Source organism: Hemitrygon akajei, chromosome 19 (assembly GCF_048418815.1).
Source record: "Hemitrygon akajei chromosome 19, sHemAka1.3, whole genome shotgun sequence".
NCBI classification, from domain to species: domain Eukaryota; kingdom Metazoa; phylum Chordata; class Chondrichthyes; order Myliobatiformes; family Dasyatidae; genus Hemitrygon; species Hemitrygon akajei.
Window position 1 is genome coordinate 71,849,047 of NC_133142.1, and position 22,850 is coordinate 71,871,896.

A 22,850-nucleotide genomic window follows, 5' to 3' on the forward strand; every position below is an offset into this window, starting at 1 on the left:
CTCAAATACCATCTACAAATTTGCTGACGATACAGCCATTGTTGGTAGAATCTCAGTTGGTGACAAGAGGGCATACAGGAGTGAGAAATGCCAACTAGTGGAATGGTGCCACAGCCAAAACCTGGCACTCAACATCAGTAAGACGAAAGAGCTGATTGTGGACTTCAGGAAGAGTAAGGTGAAGGAACACGTATCAATACTCATAGAGGGATCAGAAGTGGAGAGAATGAACAACTTCAGGTTCCTGGGTGTCAAGATCACTGAGGATTTAACCTGGTCCCAACATATCAATGTAGTTATAAAGAAGGCAAGACAATCGCCATATTTTATTAGGAGTTTGAAGAGATTTGGCATGTCAACAAATACACTCAAAAACTTCTATAGATGTACAATGGAGAGCATTCTGACAGGCTGCATCACTGTCTGGTATGGAGGGGCTACTGCACAGGACTGAAAGAAGCTGTAGAGGGTTGTAAATCTAGTCAGCTCCATCTTGGATACTCGCCTACAAAGTACCCAGGACATCTTCAAGGAGCGGTGTCTCAGAAAGACAGTGTCCATTATTAAGGACCTCCAGCACCCAAGGCATGGCCTTTTCTCACTGTTACCATCAGCTAGAAGGTACAGAAGCCTGAAGGCACACACTCAGCGATTCAGGAACAGCTTCTTCCCCTCTGCCATCCAATTCCTAAATGGACATTGAATCCGTGGATACTACCTCGCTTTTTTAATATACAGTATTTCTGTTTTTTTGCACAATTTTAAAATTTATTCGATACACGTATACTGTAATTGATTTACTTGTTTCTTAATGATTATTATTTTATGATTTTTTTCTCTTCTATATTATGTATTGCATTGAACTGCTGCTGCTAAGTTAACAAATTTCATGTCACACGACAGTGATAATAAACCTGATTCTGATTCTGATCATTGTACTGACTCCTTATATAGTTATAAATTAGTTAATATTATATAAGGTATTTAATATAAAATGTTATATATTATGAAGCCCTCCATTGGTCAGAGTTGACCATGGATGTTGCATCCTTGCTGTTGTATGCAAGCCAGGCCAGGGCAGTTATATGTTATATAAAATACAACAGGATATTCTGGAAATATTCAACATTCAGCATTCAGAGTTATAGTTTCAGATTGATGATGTCACAGAAACATCCCAGTGTTTGAGATCATCTCCATTTCAGAGAATCTTTGAAGAGGAAGGAAGATCTGGCTGCATTATGGCCTGGTATGGGAACACCAATGCCTTTGAATGGAAAATCCTACAAAAGGTAATGGATCCGGCCCAGTACATCATGAGTAAAGCCCTACCAACAGTTGAGCATATCTACATGAAACGTTACCCTAGAAAAGCAGCATCTATCATCAAGGATCGTCACCACCCAAGCCATGTTCTTTTCTTGTTGCTGCCATCAGGTAGAAGATTGACTACGGTTGAACACACTGACTACGGTCTTTGTGGGAATGAGACCTGCTCTTAGGGTTCCATGATCGGCTGTTGTTGTTCCGCATGCCAAAGGCTTGGCTTAAGAGTCCAGCTCGGACTTGGAAGCCTCTGATCTTGGTGCTCTGGAGACAGGCACACTGAGAGTCGGTGTCACAACAGGAGACCCGGGTGTCGTCGGGGGATTTGGGTTATCTGTGACTGTGTGCCTGGAGCCCTGGGTTTTTTTGTGATCTACAGGCATAGAGCTCAAAAAACTTGACATAACAGACTTTTAGCGAGTTGTTTGTTATGTCCCTTAGCTCGCTGGGAAAATGGAGACATCTCTTCCTCCCTTATTAGGGAGAAAGAGAACCTGTGGTATGTTGAATACCAGGTGAAACACAAAGTCTTTGAGATAACTGCAAGTCTGGTGTCTTTGCTATTGCTTTCCATTCTCTTGAGTGCCTGGTGGTGGGTGCCAATGTTTTTTTTTGCTGGTGGGGGGAGGGACGATTGTTGCTTGCTGCTGTTTACATGCGGGAGGGGGAATTGAAGGGGTGACTTTGAGTTTCTAGCATTTGACTGTCGTTCATTCTTTGGGGCACTCCTCTGTTTTTCGTGGATGGTTACGAAGAAAAAGCATTTCAGGATGTATTTTGTATACATTTATCTGATATTAAATTGTACCTTTGAACCTTTGAAGGCACAAGAGTATCAGGACTCACACCACCAGGTTCAAGAACAGTTACTTCCCCTCAACCATCAGGCTCTTGAACAAAGGGAGATAACTATACTCATTCTATTTCTGGTGTTCCCACAACCAGTAAACCTACTTTAAGGACTCTTTATCTTGTTATTTCATGCTCCTGTTTTTATCGCTATTGATTTATATTTGCATTGACACAGTCTGTTGTTCATTGATCCTGTTTATAGTTAGTGTTCTATAGACTCGCTGAGTATACCTGCAGGAAAAAGAATCTCAGGATTGTATGTGGTGACATGTGTGTACTCTCATAATAAATCTTACGTCGAACTTTGAACTTCAATGATTAATCCTTCACAGCTTCAAGATGTGCCAAAGGACTTCACAGTCAATTTGAAGTATGTTCACCCTTGCACGGGAGGGAAATGAAATGGCCGATTTACACACAGCCAGCACCCACAATCAACAATGAGGTTAGTTATCATGCTGTGGAACTTCTATCACACCTATTTTGAGTGTTATTCTGGACTAAGTGTTCAAATCTCTGAATGGAGCTATGAGTCCATAACATTTGATGAAAGGTAATGACTGCCACCATTGAGCCAAGAAGTGCAATCACTTGAGTCGGGAATGATGTTCTCCTAAGGGGTTGTCTATTGGTAGGTCCTCAGGTGGTTGTAGAGGTTGATCGGGGAACCACATATTCTGAGGGGCTTCCAGACCTCACAATTCTCCCCGTTCACCACTTGCTGATCACCATGGGACATAATCCAAGATGCTGGGGTGAATTCCTGTAATGCCTGTGCACTGTTTAATGTTGGGAGGCTGATGCACGGGCAGCCACCACACAGTTCTTGACAAATTGGGGTGAGGGACTTCTCTACAACAAGGTGCCAAGACTTACACACTGCAACATATGTGATAACTAAATTCATGTTCAAAATTAATCTTTTGAATTAAAGCTGAGCTCAGTTATTCTCTATTCTTTTTTTCTCCAGTTCACCTACTCTTGTATTTCTAACAGCCTAAATTCCAGCAGAATATTTATGTCTACCCATCAGAATGGCTTGTAAAGCTGAAACAAGCAGACTGCTTTCTAAAGATTTTTATAGGTGATGCAGAGGTAATTTAATTTAACGTGTAAAGGAAGACACAGAGCACCCTGTAAGAACAGGCCTGATTAATTTTTGATGAATCTGAATCTGATGTTTTATTCATTTTGTCCACAAACTTGGCAATGTGACAAGGATTAGGGCAATAGGGTCAGAACCACCGTCCCACTCCACTTTCTGTATTTATTGATGTACGCCATCTCTTGTTACTGGGACATGCACCCATTTTAACTCATATTTTCCCTAACAGAAATTAATCTCTATCTACTAACTAAATCAAGTCTTAATATGGGCCTTAACATTTGTATTTATGTTGAGCTATTTTCTGTTTAACCTTATTTCTTGGCAATATCTTAAGACATTTTATAATAGTTCAAAGTTATTGATTCCTAGAAAGTGTCATGTCTGTGTGTTTTTATTAAGAGGACCTGCCATCTCCTGTCTATAGAATTGTACTGTTAAAATGTTCAAACCATTAGGAAGAGTCGGAAATATTTTTAAATTCCTCTTCCCGAATGACATGGAATGGCTTTAGTACAGTGTCTCTGACCTCTACCTCAGTATTATGTTACCCTTAAGTATTACAGTGTTGTCTGTAGAAGAGGTATCATCTGAGAGAAGTAAAGGCTGAATGGCGAGGGACTGCAATATTACCTGAGGCAAGCACTCATGTTAATGCAACATGACAATTTTGCATTTACTTTAACTGCAGTTTCCTCCTATCAGTTACCATAGCTGAGTGGTCAGGCAAGTGACCTTGTCCTCACTCTGTGACCAGCTGTTCAGCGGTAAAGTAACTGGAGGTGACTTGCGAGGAATTTCCCTGTCTACGTGTCCTTGTTTGTTCCAAGCCACGCTCATCACGTGGACTAACCTAGAGCAACTCCCAATGAATTTTACCACTCCAGAGTATTTTCCACATCCTTATTATCAGCAGATGTGGAGCATAGTAATCCTAATTAATCAATTACTTAGAGATACAGAACAGGCTCTTTTGGCACCACCCAGAAAACCACCTATTTAACCCTAGCCTAATCACGGGACAATTTACAATGACCAATTAACCTACTAATTGGTATGTCTTTGGACTGTAGTAGGAAACCCACGCAGTCCACGGGAAGAATATACAGACAGTCCCTGGAATTGAATTCCCAAGTCCAGGACGCTCTGAGCTGTAACAGTATCGTGACGCAAAGTGAGCTTCGTTTGGCATGTGTACATTGAAACTTCGCACCACACAGTGAAATGCATTGTGTTGAATCAATCGGTCTGTCTGTGACTCCCTCCCACTCCTGCCCACGACCCAGCCATATCCATGGCCATACTGAGGTAACTACAGACTCCTCCCACTGTTTTACACTATTTATCTTATCCTGCTGCTTAGCTCGGTAGTCAGCAGCTTCCCGGCTGGAGAAACCTCAGCAATTTAAAACGGACAGCACTCCGTATAAACTGAGGTTTCCTGTGGAAGACTGCTTTTTTCTTGCAATGTAAACTGTAAATCTAGAATAGGGCGTTGTAAGGGGATATTCCTGTAAACTGATTACAGTGGGACTTTATTCCTGAGTTGTAGCTGCGGGGCCTCTTGAATGCCGGATCGAATTAGAGCAGTCACACTGACAGCAATTCTTCAGAGCGGACTTCTCCTGTTAGACGAGATCATTTGTGAATTCACACACTCGAAAAACGGTGAGTACAATGGGACCAGGACCTATTGAAAGTCTCATGCAATATAGGTCATGAAAGTCTCAAGGCGATCTAGACACTAGAATACTACAGCACAGTACAGGCCCTTCGGCCCTCGATGTTGTGCAGCCCCATATATTCCTTTGAAAAAGTACTAAACCCACACTACCCTGTAACTCTCTAAATTTTCTTTCATCCATGTGCCTGTCCAAAAGGCTCTAAAATACCCCTAATGTTTTAGCCTCCACCACCATCCCTGGCAAGTCATTCCAGGCACCCACAACCCTCTGTGTAAAAAAAAACTTACCCCTGATGTCTCCCCTAAACTTCCCTCCCTTAATTTTGTACATATGCCCTGTGGTGTTTGCTATTGGTGCCCTGGGAAACAGGTACTGACTATCCACCCTATCTATGCCCCTCATAATCTTGTAGACCTCTATCAAGTCCCCTCTCATTCTTTTACACTCGGAAGAGAAAAGTCCCAGCTCTGCTAACCTTGCTTCATATGACTTGTTCTCCAATCCAGGCAACATCCTGGTAAATCTTCTCTGCACCCTCTCCATAGCTTCCACATCCTTCCTATAATGAGGTGACCAGAAATGAACACAATACTCTTAAGTGCGGTCTCACCAGAGATTTGTAGAGTTGCAACATGACCTCTCTACTCTTGAACTCAGTCCCCCTATTAATGAAGCCTAGCATCTGCTGAACATTATTGGCATGGTGACACTGTGAGCTCTCCCCAGTGCATGCTTAGGTGATGTTGGTTGTTACTGTATTTCACAGTATGTTTTGACGCGTATGTGATAAGTCAATGAATCTGAATTTGAATGGGCTGTTTGACCCATTGCAGAACAGTGTATAAATGGCAAGTTGTATTAACATGGATGGTGCCTCTTAGATACTTCTCAGATAAACTTATGACCTTTAATAGGTCAGTACCCTAAAATATGTAGCTTATTGTATTACAAGTTGTTCTGCACTTACTTTGCAGTTTCCACTTGTCAGTTGTCATTGGCAACTGAAATATCAGGGAGTTGGCTTCAAGCTCACTCTGTGACTGACAGCACAGCAGCAGAGTCAACTTGAGGTGACACCTGACAATTTCCACATCTACACTCTGGCCACGTTATTAGGTGCTCCCAGTTGCTAATAAGGTGGCCTTTAAGTGTACCTTTATGGTCTTCTGCCTCCACCTCAAGGCTCAAAAAGTTGTACATGCAAAATACTCTGCAGATACTGGGGTCAAAGCAACACACACAACACGCTGGAGGAACTCAGCAGGTCGGGCAGCATCCGTGGAAACAAACAGTCAGCGTTTTGGGCCGAGACCATTCATCAGGACTGAAGAGGGAGGGGGCAGGGGCCCTATAAAGAAGGTGGGGGGGTGGAAGGTGCCAGGTGAAAAACCAGTAAAGGGAAAGATCAAGGGGTGGGGGAGGGGATAGGCAGGAAAGGTGAAGAAGGAATGTAAGGGAAAAGCACTATGTGTAGTAGATGGAGGTGGAACCATGAGGGAAGTGATAGGCAGCTGGAGGGGGAGGCAGAATGAAACTGGGATGGGGGAAGGGAGGGAGAGGGAATTACTGGAAGTTGGAGAATTCGATGTTCATGGCAAGGGGCTGGAGACTACCCAGACAGTATATGAGGTGTTGCTCCTCCAACCCGAGTTTGGCCTCATCATGGCAGTAGAGGAGGCCATGTACGGACATATCCGATTTCCGGCAATTTCCCCCTCCCTCTCCATCGTTCCCCATTCCTGTTTCCTTCTCTCACCTTATCCCCTTGTCTGCCTCTGGTGTTCCTCTCCCTGCGCCTTCTTCCATGGTCTTAACTTCATAAGATATAGGAGCAGAATCAGGCCATTTCACTCATCAAATCTGCCCTGCCATTTCATCATGACTTAATCCCTTCTGACCCCATGTCACCTCTTTCTAATGATTTGATTTCATTTTTTTTTTTTACCAACAGCAACACCCCCTTCCTGCCTATCCTTTTGATACAATGTGCATTCTTGGACATTAAGATTGCAGCTCTAATCTTTCAGCCATGATTCCGTGATACCTACTCTGCAACTGTGCTGCGAGTTTATCTTCCTTGTTCTGTATACTGCGTGCATTCAGATACAACACCTTCAGTCCCCTTTTCAATTTTGTCTGACTTTCACTTGCAACTCATCCTGTTGACTGCAATTTTGCCCTAACTCCTCACTGCACTGCCTCTGTCTCTATCGGTAAACCAGCTACCTCATCTCCAGCACCGTTACCCGCCTTTCCTCCGATACTTCTTGCATTGAAATATACGCAGCTCAGGACACTAGTCGCACCATGCTCAGCCTTTTGATTCTTAACTTTGTCTGAGGTCTTACCAACATCTCGACTTAATGAAGTAGAGTTCATTGGTTCAATGTCCATTTAGAAATTGGAAGGCAGAGAGGAAAATGCTGTTCTTGAGTGTGTGCCTTCAGGCTTCTGTACCTCCTTCCTGATAACAATGAGAAGAGGGCAAGTCCTGGGTGGAGGGGGTCCTTGATGATGGAAGCCGCTTTTCTGAGGCACTGCTCCTTGAATAGAATTCAGAGTACACTGTAACAGCTATGGACAAAGGGCAGTGTAGGTGGGCAGTATGGTACAAGGTCATAATGAAGTAGATTGTGAGGTTGAGTCCAGCTTATCATGGTAGCAAACCATTTATTGTCTTGTAGTGATACGTGCTTTCAGGCTTTTCAATCTTCTGACCAATAGAGACTTCCTGGGGTGATTTTGCTGACTGCTTTACCGAGACAGTTCATGAAGGAGAGGCTGGTTTCCCTGATATGCTGAGCTGTGTCAATAACTCTCTGTGGATTCTTGCAGTCACGTGTTAAACAGTTGCCACAGCAAACCATGATGCATCCAGGTAGGGTGCTTTCTATGATAAACATTGGTAAGGCATGCAAAACTCTGGATTTCAGAAGGATGAGGGGGCATCTGATTGAAGCCTATTGAATATTGAAAGTTCTAGATATAGTGGATGTGGCGAGGATGTTTCCTGCTTTAGCTGAGTCTAGGACCTGAGAGCACAGCCTCAGAATAGAGGAACGTCCACTTAGAATAGAGATGAGGAGGAATTTCTTTAGCCGGAGGGTGGTGAATCTATGAAGGCTAAGTCATTGAGTATATTTAAAGCAGACATTGATAGGTTCTTGATTAGACAAGGCATCAAAGATTAAGGGCAGAACTAGGGGAACGGAGCTGAATGGGATAATAGGTCAGCCATGATGGAACGGTGGAGCTGATACGATGCCTCGAGTAGCTTCATACTGCACCTATATCTATGGCCTAACACATCAGTTCTACACCTACTTCTTTTGCATACACTGAGAAGCAAAGAGTTAAACACTGGGCATACCAAGCAGAGTGCATCTTATACAGCAGTTGTTTCCAGGAAACTGGAGATCACCAAGCTGGTGGTTCAGATGTCATGGATCAAACCGTCTCTTTCCCATCTGTAAATTGCAGGAATTCTTTGGTTAGGGATTAGTATACCCGGAAACCTGCTTCACTCTCTGGACATGCTGAAGGTGAGCTGACAATTAGTTTTGCTTGCTGCCTTTTTCCTGTAGAGCCTGAAGCCATATAAAATGTGGAGGCCACTAAAAGGAATGAAGAGCTGCAATGCAAGCTGTTCACTGATCCCTTGTTGATGTGAAAATATTCAGACAGAGCACCACACTGAGAAATTGGATAGTCAGTATATCCACCTCTTGCCTTCCCTCTCTATCTCTGTCATTGAGACGACCAGGGCAGAATCCAGAATCAGCCACTTGGTACAAATTCTAACACTTCTTCTCTAAGCAGACTGATTGACTACATATTTCATGCAGCGACTTGGAGGTACACTAGGGAAGATTTTCCTTGTACCTTGTGCCCATACAGAACCATAAGAAGAGGCAAATGAGCACTGACTGTATCAGTGTGTTCCAGGTTACCAAATAGCCCCATTGCAGTTTCCTTCAGCTATGATGGGTGTTTTCTAGTATTTTTTTTTTTAATTCCATCTTTGCTGGAGGCAAACCACAGGCAGAAAGGAAGTTGAAAAATTTAGAAACATAGAAAGCCTACAGCACAATGCTGTGCCGAACATGTACTTTAGGAATTACTGAGGGTTACCCATAGCCCTCCATTTTTCTAAGCTCTATGTATCTATCCAAGAATCTCTTAAAAGACCCTATTGTATTTGCCTCCACCACTGTCGCCGGCAGTCCATTCCATGCACTCACCACTTTTTTTAAAAAAAAAAACTTACTCCTGATGTCTCCTCTGTACCTACTTCAAAGCACCTTAAAACTGTGCCCTCTCATGTTAGCCATTTCAGCCCTGGGAAAAAGCCTCAGACTATCCACATGATCAATACCTCTCATCATCTTACATACCTCTGTCAAGTCTCCTCTCATCCTCTGCCACCCCAAGGAGAAAAGGATGAGTTCACTCAACCTATTCTCATAGGGCATTCTCCCCAATCCAAGCAATATCCTTGTAAATCTCCTCTGCACCCTTTCTATGGTTTTCACATCCTTCCTGTAGTGAGGCGACCAGAACTGAACACAGTACTCCAAGTGGGGTCTGACCAGGGTCCTAGAAAGCTGTAACATTACCTCACGTCTCTTGAACTCAATCCCACGGTAGATGAGGGCCAATACACCATATGCTTTCTTAAGTTAACCTGCACAGCAGCTTTGAGTGTCCTATGATCTTTCTGATCCTCCACAGTGCCAAGAGTCTTACCATTAATACTATATTCTGCCATCATATTTGACCTACCAAAATGAACCACCTCATACTTATCTGGGTTGGACTCTATCTGCCACTTCTCAGCCCAGTTATGCATCCTATTGATGTCCCGCTTTAACTCTGACAGCCCTCCACACTATCCACAACACCTCCAACTTTTGTGTCATCAGCAAACTTACTACCCACCCTTCTACTTTTTCATCCAAGTCATTTATAAAAATCTCAAAGAGGAGGGGTCCCAGAACAGATCCCTGAGGCACACTACTGGTCACCGACCTCCATGCAAAATATGACCCGTCTACAACCACTCTTTGCCTTCTGTGTGCAAGCCAATTCTGGATCCACAAAGCAAGGTTCCCTTGGATCCCATGCCTCCTTACTTTCTCAGTAAGCCTGGTATGGGGTACCTTATCAAATGCCTTGCTGAAATCCATATACACTACATCTACTGCTCTTCCTTCATCAATGTGCTTAGTCACATCCTCAAAAAATTCAATCAGGCTCGTAAGGCATGACCTACCTTTGACAAAGCCATGCTGACTATTCTTAATCACCTCTCCCAGTGTTCATAAATGCTGCCTCTCAGGATCTTCTCCATCAACTTACCAACCACTGAAGTAAGACTCACTGGTCAATAATTTCCTGGGCTATCTCCACTCCCTATCTTGAATAAGGAAACAACAACTTCAACATTTCCAAAAGCTTCAGCACATCTTTTTTTTAAATCTCTATATGCTCAAGCTTTTCAGTCCGCTGTAAGTCATTGCTACAATTGCCAAGGTCCTTTTCTGTAGTGATTACGGAAGCAAAGTATTCATTAAGTACCTCTGCCTCCTCCACCGGTTCCATACACACTTTCCCACTGTTATACTTGATTGGTCCTATTCTCTCACGTCTTATCCTCTTGCTTATCATACTGGTAGAATACCTTGGGGTTTTCCTTATCCTGCTTGCCAAGGCCTTCTCATGGCCCCTTCTAGCAATTTCATTCTTAAGCTCCTTCCTGCTAGCCTTATAATTTTCTAGATCTCTATCATTACCTAGTTTTTTGGACCATTCGTAAGCTTTTCTTCTTGACTAGATTTTCTACAGCCATTGTATACCATGGTTCCTGTACCCATCCTTTCCCTGTCTCATTGGAATGTACCTATGCAGAATGCCTCGCAGATATCCCCTGAATATTTGCCACATTTCTGCCGTACATTTCTCTGAGAACATCTACTGCCAATTTATGCATCCAAGTTCCTGCCTGATAGCTTCATATTTCCCCTTACTCCAGTTAAATGTATTTTTGACTTGTCTGCTCCTCTCCCTCTCCTATGCTATGGTAAAGGAGATGGAATTGTGATCACTATCTCCAAAATGCTCTCCCACTGAGAGACCTGACACCTGACCAGGTTCAATTCCCAATACCAGATCAAGTACAGCCTCTCCTCTTGTAGGCTTAGCTACATACTGTGTCAGAAAACCTTCCTGAACACACCTAACAAACTCCACCCCATCTAAACCTCTCACTCTAGGGAGATGCTAATCAATATTTGGGAAATTAAAATCTCCCACCACAAAGATCCTGTTATTATTACACCTTTCCAGGATCTGTCTCCCTACCTGCTCCGCGATGTCCCTTTTACTATTGGGTGCTCTATATAAAAAAAACCCAGTAGAGTTATTGAACCCTTCCTGTTTCTGACTTCCACCCACAGAGACTCCGTAGACAATCCCTCTATGGCTTTCTCCTTTTCTGCAGCCGTGACACTATCTCTGATCAACAGTGCCGTGTCCCCACCTCTTTTGCCTCCCTTCCTGTCCTTTCTGAAACATCTAAAACCTGGCACTCTACACAGCCATTCCTGCCCCTGCACCATCCAAGTCTCTGTAATGGCCACTATATCAAAGTTCCAAGTGTTGATCCACGCTCTAAGCTTATCTGCTTTGTTCATGATACTCCTTGCATTAAAATACACATCTCAAACTGTTAGTCTGAGCACGTCCCTTCTCTATCACCTGCCTATCCTCCCTCTCACTGCCTACAAGCTTTCTGTATTTGTGAGCCAACTGCCCTTTTCTCCATCTCTTCAATTCGGTTCCCACCCCCTAGCAATTCTAGTTTAAACTCTCACCAATAGCCTTATCCTACCTGCCAGGATATTTGTCCCCCTTGCATTCAAGTGCAACCCATTCTTATTGTACAGGTCACGTCTGCCCCAAAAGAGGTCCCATTGATCCAGAAATCAATGCAAACAAAAAGCATTTCAGGATGTATATTCTATACATTTCTCTGACGTTAAACCTGACCTTTGATCCTTTGAAATCTGAATCTGTGCCCCCTGCTCCAATCCCTCAGCCACGTATATATCTTCCACCTCACTCTATTCCTATACTCACTGTCACATGAAACAAGCAGTAACCCCGAGATTACTACCCTTGTGGTCCTGCTTCTCAGCTTCTTTCCTGACTCCCTGTAGTCTGTTTTCAGGACCTCCTCCCTTTTCCTACCTATGTTGTTGGTACTAATATGTACCATGACCTTTGGCTGTTCACCTTCCCACTTCAGGATATCTTGGACGCGATCAGAAACATCCCAGACCCTGGCACCTGGGAGGCAAACTACCATCCGTGTTTCTTTCCTGCATCCACACAATCGCCTGTCTGACCCCCTAACTATAGAGTCCCCTATAACTACTGCCTCCCTCTTCCTTCCCCTACCCTTCTGAGCCACAGGGCCAGACTGTGCAAGAGGCACGGCAACTGTTGCTTCCCCCAGGTAAGCTATTCCCCCCTCCCCCAACAGTACTCAAGCAAGAGTACTTATTATTAAGAGGGACAGCCACAGTAGTATTCTCTAGTATCTGACTCTTGCCCTTTGCTCTCCTGACTGTTACCCACTTATCTGTCTCCCAAGGCCCCGGTGTGACTACTTGCCTATAACTCCTCTCTATCACCTCCTCACTCTCCCTGTCCAGGCAAAGGTCATCGAGCTGCATCTCCAGTTCCCTAACCCGGTCCCTAAGGAGCTGCAGCTCGATGCACCTGGCGCAGATGTGGCCGTACAGGTGGGTGGGAGTCTCCCAGACTTCCCGCATCTTACACCCAGTACAGAACACCGGCCTCACAGACATACTTCCAATTCCTATTCTTCACAAGTAACTGGCCGAACCTTGATGCGTTATCACTGAAGCCCTTTCAAAAGTTTAGAAAATCGCTCTGCTTTCAAAACTTCTTATGTTCTTTATGGTGATCCTTGTATCTTATTTACATTTTATTTCTGTGTTCAAGTTTTTGGACATCAATCCTGAAGGTATCTCTAAACTACCAAAAGGAACCTCAGGGTTGTACGTGGTGACGTTGATAATAAACCTACTTAGAACTTTGAAGGCTTGTCATGAAGTTCACGGTTAAATTCTTTAATAGTGTCCTTGTGACACATCTGAGGGTATTTCACTAGAAAGGTAATTGATCATTATTGTTTGCAGTTTGTACCTGTTAATCTTGCTGTGTTTCTATTATGTGTCGCTGGTGGATATTTACCCCTTGCTGTTTCTGTTGGTAGTACTTTTATTTAAATAATGTAACATCCTTCCTCCTTCTCTTTTCCACTGCAATGAAAAGGATCAAGAGAATGCAGGAAGATCAACTGATTACTTATTGTTGGTACTTAAATGGCTGATGAAATTGCCTGGTAAACTATTCATTTCAGGAGTAATTAAAGAAAGGTATTTAATGCTGATGACGCCCACATCCTGTCACAATAATCTGAATCACAAAAGATGTTGTACTGTTAATGATGATAAAAGTCTGATTCCTCTCAGTATCATCACGATCAGTGCCACGGTAATGTAGCACAACACTATTACAGCTTGGTGGACTAGAATTTGCAGTTCAATCCCGGCATCCTCTGTAAGGAGTCTGTATGACCTCCCTGTGGAATGCATGCGATTTCTCCAGGCCCTCGGTCTTCCTCCCAAGTTGGTCATTGTAAATTATCCCATGATTAGGTTAGGGTTAAATTGTACATTGCTGGGTTGTGCATCTTAAAGGGACAGAAGGGCCTATTTTGCGCTGTACCTCTAAATAAATTTAAAAAACTCGATGTTTTTAATATTAGCCAATGACCACGCACTTCTGAGTAACACAAGCTACTTTGAACACCTCAGATCAGTTACCTGGGAAATAACTCGCCCATCTGTAGCTTACATCAGGGAGGAGTAATTATATAAAATGATTTCTGCTGCTACACCAACATATTAGAACCTGGTCCTCGATCAAAAGGATATTATGCACTGAGTCACAAGCTAAAATGATGATTGTTTCGTTATCTGTAAATCTTATGTTAAATTACCATAGATAAGTGAAATCTGATTTCTGGTTCATTTACGGCATAAATCGAAACCTTATTCCCTCCTTTAAAGTATAGAATGGCCCCTAATTTTCTATAAGATGGCAAATGCACTCAGAGACCATGAGAACTGAATCTAATTAAAGTTGCAAAAGGAAATAACTGGAAGTTTTGAATGAGTTCCAATTATTTACATTAAGATGACCACAATAACAATATGAACTATAATACCATACAATATCATCAGTTTTAGCTGAAATAATAGAACTTGAGCAGAACCCACTATTTATTATATTCATTGTGCCAATATTTCAAAGATCCTAGCTTTATTTGATTTCCAGGTACTGAGGCCACTTTCTCAAAGATTCTGTTGAGTAACTCGGTCCATTAAAAGCTTTGCCATCACTTAAGAACGGATGGTTGCCATAGAGACTGAATCCTGGTTTCTTTTCCTGTCTCTAAGATAGAAATTGTTTCTGTAGCAACAAATTGCTCCCGGGAAAATACAACGGGTACACTTAATGATAAAATGCACTGTTGTGACAGTGCAGTTATTACAAAATTCAACATATGTTAACTTTTTTTTACTTCATACTTACTCAATAAAACTCTTTCCTTTGTTCATTCTTCTGTAGCTGTGACCCCTAGAAAACAATTCCCAGATCATCAGTTGCTTGAAGAAGTGTCCAAGGGACAGATGTGTCTGTGCTTCTCCACCCATGGCTACTTTGTGCCTAATATCATCCTTCAGTAAGGGCAGGCTGAGGTCCTTAATGTGGACTGTTTTCTGCTGGTGATTAATCAAATACATCCAGTTCCAGTTCCCATAGAAAATGGGAAAGAATAAACTTGTCAATTCACAGTTAAAATCAAATAAAGCTGAACTTGGAGTACTGTGAGCAGTTTTGACCCCCAAGTAAAGATGTGCTGGCATTGGAGGAGGTTCATGAGAATGCTTCCAGGATTGAATGGGTTAATGTATGAGGAGTTTTTGATGGCTCTGGGTCTGCACTTGTTGGACTTTAGAAGAATGAGGGAGGTAATCTCATCAAAACCTATTGAATGGCCGAGACAGAGGTCTCTATATGTTTGGTCTGAACAACAACTGAACCTCTTGACCATGTCTGCATGCTTTTATGCATTGAATTGCTGCCACATGATTGGATATTTGTATTAACAAGCACCTGTAGTGTAAAATGAACATTTAATTTGTTGAATGACTTTGAAACCTTGTAAAAGCACAAAACGAGGTAGTTTGAGAATGGTTTGACGATGTGACTGAGAGTTGGGGAAGCTGAAGTGTCGGCTTAGTGAAGGAACTGAGGCTGGTGAACTGCAGATGTTAGTTTTACATGACATCCTTCAGACAGGAATGCAATGACAGGATATCTGATCAACTCAAGTTTTACCTCGACAGGGTGGGTGGAGTGGTCTGGCTCCCTGTGGGTGGAGTGGTCTGGCTCACTGTTGTTTATGAGAATAGGATGTTGTGGATGGTTGGCATTCCAATTCAGATGGTAGAACACTTCCAGCCAAGACAGCAGATCGTAGTGGAATACAGGGCCAAAAGTGATGCTTGAGATCATAAGACTGGAGAAAAAAAAACTGGCAGAGTTACAGAGCGCTACAGCACCGAAACAGGTTATTCTGCCTGGTCCTATTGACCCACACCCAGACCATAGCACTTCATACCCACAGAAGACAGAGAGTAGTGGTCAAAAGGGCGTAGTCTAGCTGAAGGTGTGTGATTAGTGGTGTTCCGCAGGTATCTGCTGTCTGTGATGTAACTAAATATTCTAGATGAAGCTGTTGATGATTGGTTTATTGTTTGTGATGTAAGTAAATATTCTGGATGAAGCTGTTGACGATTGGCTTATTAGGTTTGCAGGCGATACGAAGATCGGTGATAGTGTAGATGACTGGCAAAAAAAAATCAGCAGGATATAGATCATTTCCAGATCTGAGCAGAGAAATGGCAGATGGAGTTTAACCCGGCAAAATGCCAAGAGTTGCGCCTTGTCGAATGTAAAAAGACTGTTAAGGGCAAGACTTTAATAGATAGACCCATGAATGTGAGGGAAGTGGAGGGATTTGGACACTGTGTAGTCAGGAGGGATTAGTTTAGTTAGCCATTTGATTACTAATTTGTTTGGCAAAACATTCTGGGCCAAAGGGTGTGATCCTGTGCTGTTCCATTGTATGCTCAATGTTCGATGTATCTCTCCCATCCATGTACTTACTCAAATTTCTCTTGAATGTTGAAATCGAACCTGTATCTAACACTTCTGCTGGCAACTCATTCCACACCCTCACACAGGTTCCCCTGAAGTATTTCACACTTCACCCTTAACCTGTGACTTCTGGTTTTAGTCTCACTCTGCTGAAAGTCAATGCTCAACATAATTCATGTCTCCAAGAACAACAGAGATGTGAAATATCATACATACATAAATTCCTGATTATTATTATACTTTCTGTGTATTACGTTCTTTTCTTGTGCAACAGTTTGGTGAATTAATCATCCATGATATAAATACTAAACTGTACATTAATCTCACAGATTTAACTCACACCCACAATATTGTAATATGAATATATTCTGTACAGCCAGAGATAAAGAACACAATTTCTGTCCTGCTATGGTTCCAGCAACCAATCATCTAGAATTCTGCACTGAGAAACCTGTGATCTAATTGCCTTGCAGAGTATGTTCCTGCTTGTGTGATTACTGAAGCATTCTAATTCCAATATAAAGGACAAGAGGTTCCTGGCCAAGAGCACATGAGTCGAGTCGTCAATATGTCAAGGCAGTTTGTTGAGGAGGGAGAGGAAGACCCAACGGAGTACTGCATTGGTGAGCCATGGGTTACAGTTAGGTAATAACCACGTTTTCAAAGAGCACTTAAGTAAAGTAAACTTATTATCAAAGTACATATATGTTACTATATTCTACCTTGAGATTCATTTTCCTACAAGCATTTACAGGAAAAAGGAAATGCAACAGAATTTTGTGAAAAACAAACAGACTGGCACCAATATGCAAAAGAAGACAATGTGCTGCAAATAAAAACAATACCGAAAACGTGGATTCGGGGTAGTACTGGGTGATCAGGAGCCTGGTGGCTGTGGGGAAGTACCTGTCCTCAGCCTGGTGGTATGGGACTTGAGGCTCCTGTACCTCCTTCCCAATAGGAATAGCAAGAAGGAGGCATGCCCTGGATGTTGGCGGTGGGGGAGAGGCGGTGGTCTTTCATGATGGATGCTGATTTCTTGTGGCAGCGCTCCATGGAGAAAGACTTGGGGATGGATTTTACTCTTGAACCAATTGCATGTTAAAAGAAAACTGAGCAAAACTGATAATATATCACATGACATTTTACAGTCTTCTTCTCTTCCCTGTGTGCGGGGCAAGCTGATTCCTATTATTGGCATTTGAAAGCCCTAGAATGGAAATCGGGAGACAATTTAATATGAGGTCATTTCAGAGATAGGAAGGGCAAACACACAGAGGGATCTGAAAACAAGGTGAGAGAACTTTACAACTAAGGAGTTGATGAAATGGGAGCCAATGCTGGTCAGTAAGCATGGGGGTGATGGGTGAGAGTTCGGACAGGAGCAGCAGGCTTTGTAATCTTGATTTGTGCTTCCATTAAAACCAAAGAGAAGCCAGGGAAGTTATATGGATTACAAGTGCTCTAATACCAATTATACTCTTTAAAAGGTTGCTTTCTCTATTTAATGTTGTGTCTAGTGTATCACATACTAGACATGAAATTTTGTGACAAACTGCCTTCATTCTTTAGGAATTGTTACTCTTTCACTCAATCATTTTTAGGATTGTAGGGCCAATTGCAGATTATACATTGCAACCTGCTGTGTTTTTCCAGCTTTCTGTTTTTATATCAGCTATTGTATAAGTAACTTCATTAATTTCTGTGAACTTTGTGAATATTTTTACAGTTGGATACTCCAAATCTAATGCTCAGCAATAAACTCCCAGTCTAGTTGAGATGGCACGATTTGTTTAAAAGTGTGCAATGTGACTTCATGTTTCATTTTGCTTCAGTATATTTATTTGCCTGGAAAATATTGATAGTTGATTGCAATTTGATTTATTCCTGTTGGATACAAACAGCAGAGTTGATATTCAGTAAATGACAATTTGCCTGGCTAGTTTGTCATAAAATTTCATGTCTAGTATGTAATATACTAGACACAACATTAAATAGAGAAAGCAACCTTTTAAAAAGTATAATTGGTATTAGAGCACTTGTAATCCACATTTAGATCGATCTCAATAACTTGCTGCTATTGACCTGACGTAAATTAGGGAACTGCCTTGTCAAACACCTCCACTCCATCCACTAAAAGCAGAATTCCCCAGGGGCCAACTATTTTAATTCCTATTCCCATTCCCATTCTGATATGTTGGTCCATGCCGCGATGAGGGAATTCTCAAGGTGCTGGAGCAACACCTTATAGTTCTGTCTGGTTGGCCTCCAACCTGATGACATGAATATTGATTTCTCCTAGTTTTAAAAAAAAAGTCCCTCCCCCTCCCCTTTTCTTCTATTCCCCACTCTGGCCCCTTACCTCTTCTTACCTGCCTATCACTTCCCCCTGGGTCCTCTCCTACTTCCCTTTCTCCTATCATTTGCTCTGCTCTCCTATCAGGTTCCTTCTTCTCCAGCCCTTTACCTTTTCAACCAACATGGCTTCAACTATCTCCTGCTAGCTTGTCCCCCCTTCCCCCCTTCCCCTCCTCCCACCTTTTTACTTTGATATGTTCCCACTTCCTTTCCAGTCCTGATGAAGGGTCTTGGTCCAAAACATCGACTGTTTATTCATTTCCATAGATGCTGCCTGATCCGCTAATTTCTTTCAGCAGTTTGCGTGTATTACTGTGATTCATGATTCAATGTTAATAACAGATGAAATAAAACTATTTCAATCATATCATGAAAGTTAATTTAGGGATGGATCCATGAATTCATGTTCATTCATATGTGAAGGAGAAATACTGTTCCTATGCACAGGATGTTTTAATGATTTTCCTTTTATAAATGCTGATATGAGTGTAACAATCTTCTTTACAGGAGGTTACCATCCAGTGAAGTTAGGAGACATTTTTAATGGAAGATATCAAGTAATGAGAAAGTTGGGATGGGGTTTTTACTCCACAGTCTGGCTTTGTTTGGATCTGCTGTAAGTATCCAATTCCCTTTATATCAGCTGTAATATGGTAGTCACAGCATCCCAAATTATTTTTCCTAATTGGAAACCAAGATATATAGTTAAGGCGTACTGTACAAAATACCATGAAGGATAAAAGTAATAAAAGATATGACCAGATGATGTTAAACTTGGCCTTTGAAGCTCTAAGTTCAGGAGGAAGGAAAAACAGGGATATATCTTGACAATGACTAACAGTGTAAAATTGTCCATCTAGTGCACATGGGCATAACATTGTCTGTTCTTAGTTTGTGGACTGCTGATCAAAAAGATTCCTTTGAGCTGGATGGTTTCAACTTCTTGCGCATTGATGCAAAATCATGCTCTTTCATTTAAGAGATAAACCACTCTACTCACTGTCCAAATCTCAAGCTTTGACCAGCTCTGGTTTCATGGCACTTACAATGGATTCTGGTTAGTGGGGACACAGTGGGACCAGTACATCTTGGCCCAATTAAGGGGCTGCCCCAATGTGTCGAAGTTTCATGGAAACAGTAAAAACAAAAAAAGAAAAACTGAGTAACAAGTTATTTATTGAAATGAAATACAGAACAAATTAAAAATCTAGTACTACAGTACTTTAGAACTATGTGTTAGTTTCTAATGGTTTTTGATGGAGGAATTTGTCCAGTGTACGCAATGAACAAAATCAGCGCAGACACCAAGTACAGATGATAGGCTGCCTTCGTACAATGTTTTTGACAATTGCATCCCCCATTCTTCATTACATTCAAGATGATTGCTGATACCTTCAGAATATTCATAGTTCCAAACTTATTGAAGTAGCGAAATCACCTCATTTTCACTCCCAGCCATTTTTGGCATCTCCAAACCTGAATGTTTGAAACCGCAGTGAGCAAAACAGTTCCGAATTGTCTTGCTGCTTATTTCTCGCCAACTATTAGTGAGAAAAATCACTGCTTTTTGAGCTCAAGCACATGCAACTGGTGCTATTTAAATACTGTTCACTCTAAGCACAGTGTAGTGTCTGATGGCCATACCAGTACACCTGACTGATGCCAGTTAGGACTTTTTCGGCAACTGTCTCCTGCCCCAAATATGGGGCATAGTGTCCCAAATAAATAAAGGGAATCTCAGCAATTTTCTCAATTAGGTTTTGTTCTTTAAGAGCTGTCTCAAATAAGCAGGTACCCCAATTAACCAGAACCAACTGCAATTAATTGATACCATTGATTTTCTAGATATTTGTAATGCCAGGAGGGTGATATAGTAAAACACTAAAACTCCAAAAGCAGGTTTGAAAAAAAAAAACTGGGAATTATGCAGTGACTGATTCACTCCCCAACATGGCAGAATCTTCCCACAAGTCACAAGGCTGTTCACTCAACCCTGAAACATCTGGATAACAAAGATGCTCTTTATCATCTACCATTCGGCATTCACTGCTATCATCCCCTCAAGACTATTCATTTTGCTAAAAGACCTTGGCTTCAATACCTCCTTATGCAACTGGATCCTCAGTTTCCTCACTTGCAGACCCCAGTCAGTTTGATTGGCAACAACATCTTCTCCACTCTGTCCATTGGCACAGGTGCATCATAAGGCTGGGTGCTCAGTCCCCTGCTCTACACACTTGATATTCATGACTGTGTGGCTAAGCACAGCTCCAGTGCCATATTCAAGTTTGCTGACTACACCACTATCGTAGGATAAATTAAAGGTGGTGATGAATCAGCACGTAGGAGGGAAATTTGGCTGAGTGGTGTCATAGCATCAACCTCTCATTCAATGTCAGCAGCATCAAGAAGCTGACTACTGACTTCAGGAGGAGGAAACCAGAGGTCCATGAACCAGTCGTCATCGGGGGATCAGAGGTGGAAAGGGCCAGCAACCTTGGTGTTATCCCTTCAGAGGATCTGTCCTGGGCCCAGTACATAAGTACAGTTACAAGAAAAGCATGGCAGTACCTCTACTTCCTTAGGTAGTTTGCAAAGATTCGACATGACATCTAAAACTTTGCCAAACTTCTATGGATGTTTGCTGGAGAGTGTATTGACTGGCTGCATCACAGCCTGGTATGGAAACACCAATGCCCTTGAACAGAGGATCCTACAAAACATAATGGATATAGCCCAGTCCATCCCGGGTAAAGCCCTCCCAGCCATTGAGCAAATCTACATGGAGTGCTGTTGCAGAAAAGCAGGATCCATCATCAAGGTCGCCCACCATCCAGGTCATGCTCTCTTCTCACTGCTGCCATCAGCAAGGTGGTACAGGAGCCTCAGACTCGCACCACCTGGTTCAGGAACAACCTTCAACCATCAGGCTCTTGAACCAGAGGGGGATAACTTCACTTGCCCCACCACAGAAGTGTTATCACAACCTATGGACTCACTTTCAAGGACTCTACATCTCATTTCCTCAGTATTTATTGCTTGCTTTTCTTTCTATCTTTTTCTATCTTCTAATCGTCCTTTCCACAGTTTGTTGTCTTTTGCACACTAGTAGTATGGCCACTTGGTGTGGTCTTTCATTGATTCTATTATGGTTGTTAGATTTATTGAGTATGCCTGCAATATAAATGAATGTCAAAGTTGTATATAGTGACATATATGTACTTTGATAATTTACTTCGAACTTTCAACAAGTCAGGTGTGTGAAAGAATCCTTCCCACTTGGCTGGGTGAATACAGCTCCAGTACACGCAGGAAGTTCAACCCTCCTGGTTGGTACCATGCCCCCCCCCCCCCCGCCCCTGTGCCACAGATGCATTCTGGCTCAAGTGTGTACCACCTACCTTACATATTCACTCATACTACTCCTACAATACTTCCAAGTCTCATGTATTTTAATGCCTAAAAGGACAATAGCAGCAGGCACATCAGAACAGCAACACCCTCGGCTTCTCCACCAAGTCACCTAATCCCCATTACTTCATCCTCACTGTATCTAAACCCTGGAATTTTTCACAAAACAGCACCACCCCAAGAGCCCTTTCACTGGAAGGTAGCTCACCACCACCTCATTGTGAATTAGAGAAGAATTAGTGGTGCTATCAGCCTCCTATTAATACATACATAGCAATGGTAGAATAAAGTTAGGTTTTCCCTTTGGAAAGCCTAGGATTAACACATAAGACTATTAAACCCACAAGGCATAGGAGCAGAATTAGGCCATTTGGCCCATTGAGTCTGTGCCACCATTTCATCGTGGTTGGTTTATTATCCCTCTCAACCCCACTCTTCTAATTTCTCCCTGTAACCTTTGACCTCCTTAACAACCAAGAACCTATCAACCTGCACTTTAAATATACCTAAAGACTTGGCCTCCATAGCATCTGTGGCAATGAATTCCACAAATTCACCACCTTCTGGCTAAAGAAAATCCTCCTCATCTCAGTTCTAAAGTGCTGTCATGCAATAGGAATATTTCTTGTTGATTATTAACATATACACAAATATTGTATTTATTTCATTTTGTGATGCAGCACGGAATAGGCCCTTTCAGCCCTTCGAGGTGCACCGCCCATCAACTCTGACAACCCTGACTTAAACCTAACCTAATCACGGTACAATGTACAATGACCAATTAACCTTCTTGG

General features: G+C 42.3%; 1 protein-coding gene across 10 annotated transcripts in view; it reads left to right on the forward strand.

Annotated features, from left to right (window-relative positions):
- Positions 1–22,850, forward strand: part of LOC140742059 (SRSF protein kinase 3) — a 191,376-nt gene that overhangs the window by 141,419 nt on the left and 27,107 nt on the right. For 3 of the 10 annotated variants that reach the window (XM_073072826.1, XM_073072825.1, XM_073072828.1), the window contains 3 exons: positions 2,511–2,623; positions 16,761–16,910; positions 19,153–19,261. In XM_073072826.1, the coding sequence (XP_072928927.1) occupies positions 16,838–16,910; positions 19,153–19,261 (182 nt within the window). In that variant the 5' untranslated portion in view covers positions 2,511–2,623; positions 16,761–16,837. Of the gene's footprint in view, positions 1–2,510; positions 2,624–4,360; positions 4,592–4,651; positions 4,952–13,065; positions 13,170–16,760; positions 16,933–19,152; positions 19,262–22,850 lie in introns of those variants that run through there. The other 7 variants (XM_073072832.1, XM_073072829.1, XM_073072827.1 and 4 more) reach the window with 7 other exon arrangements.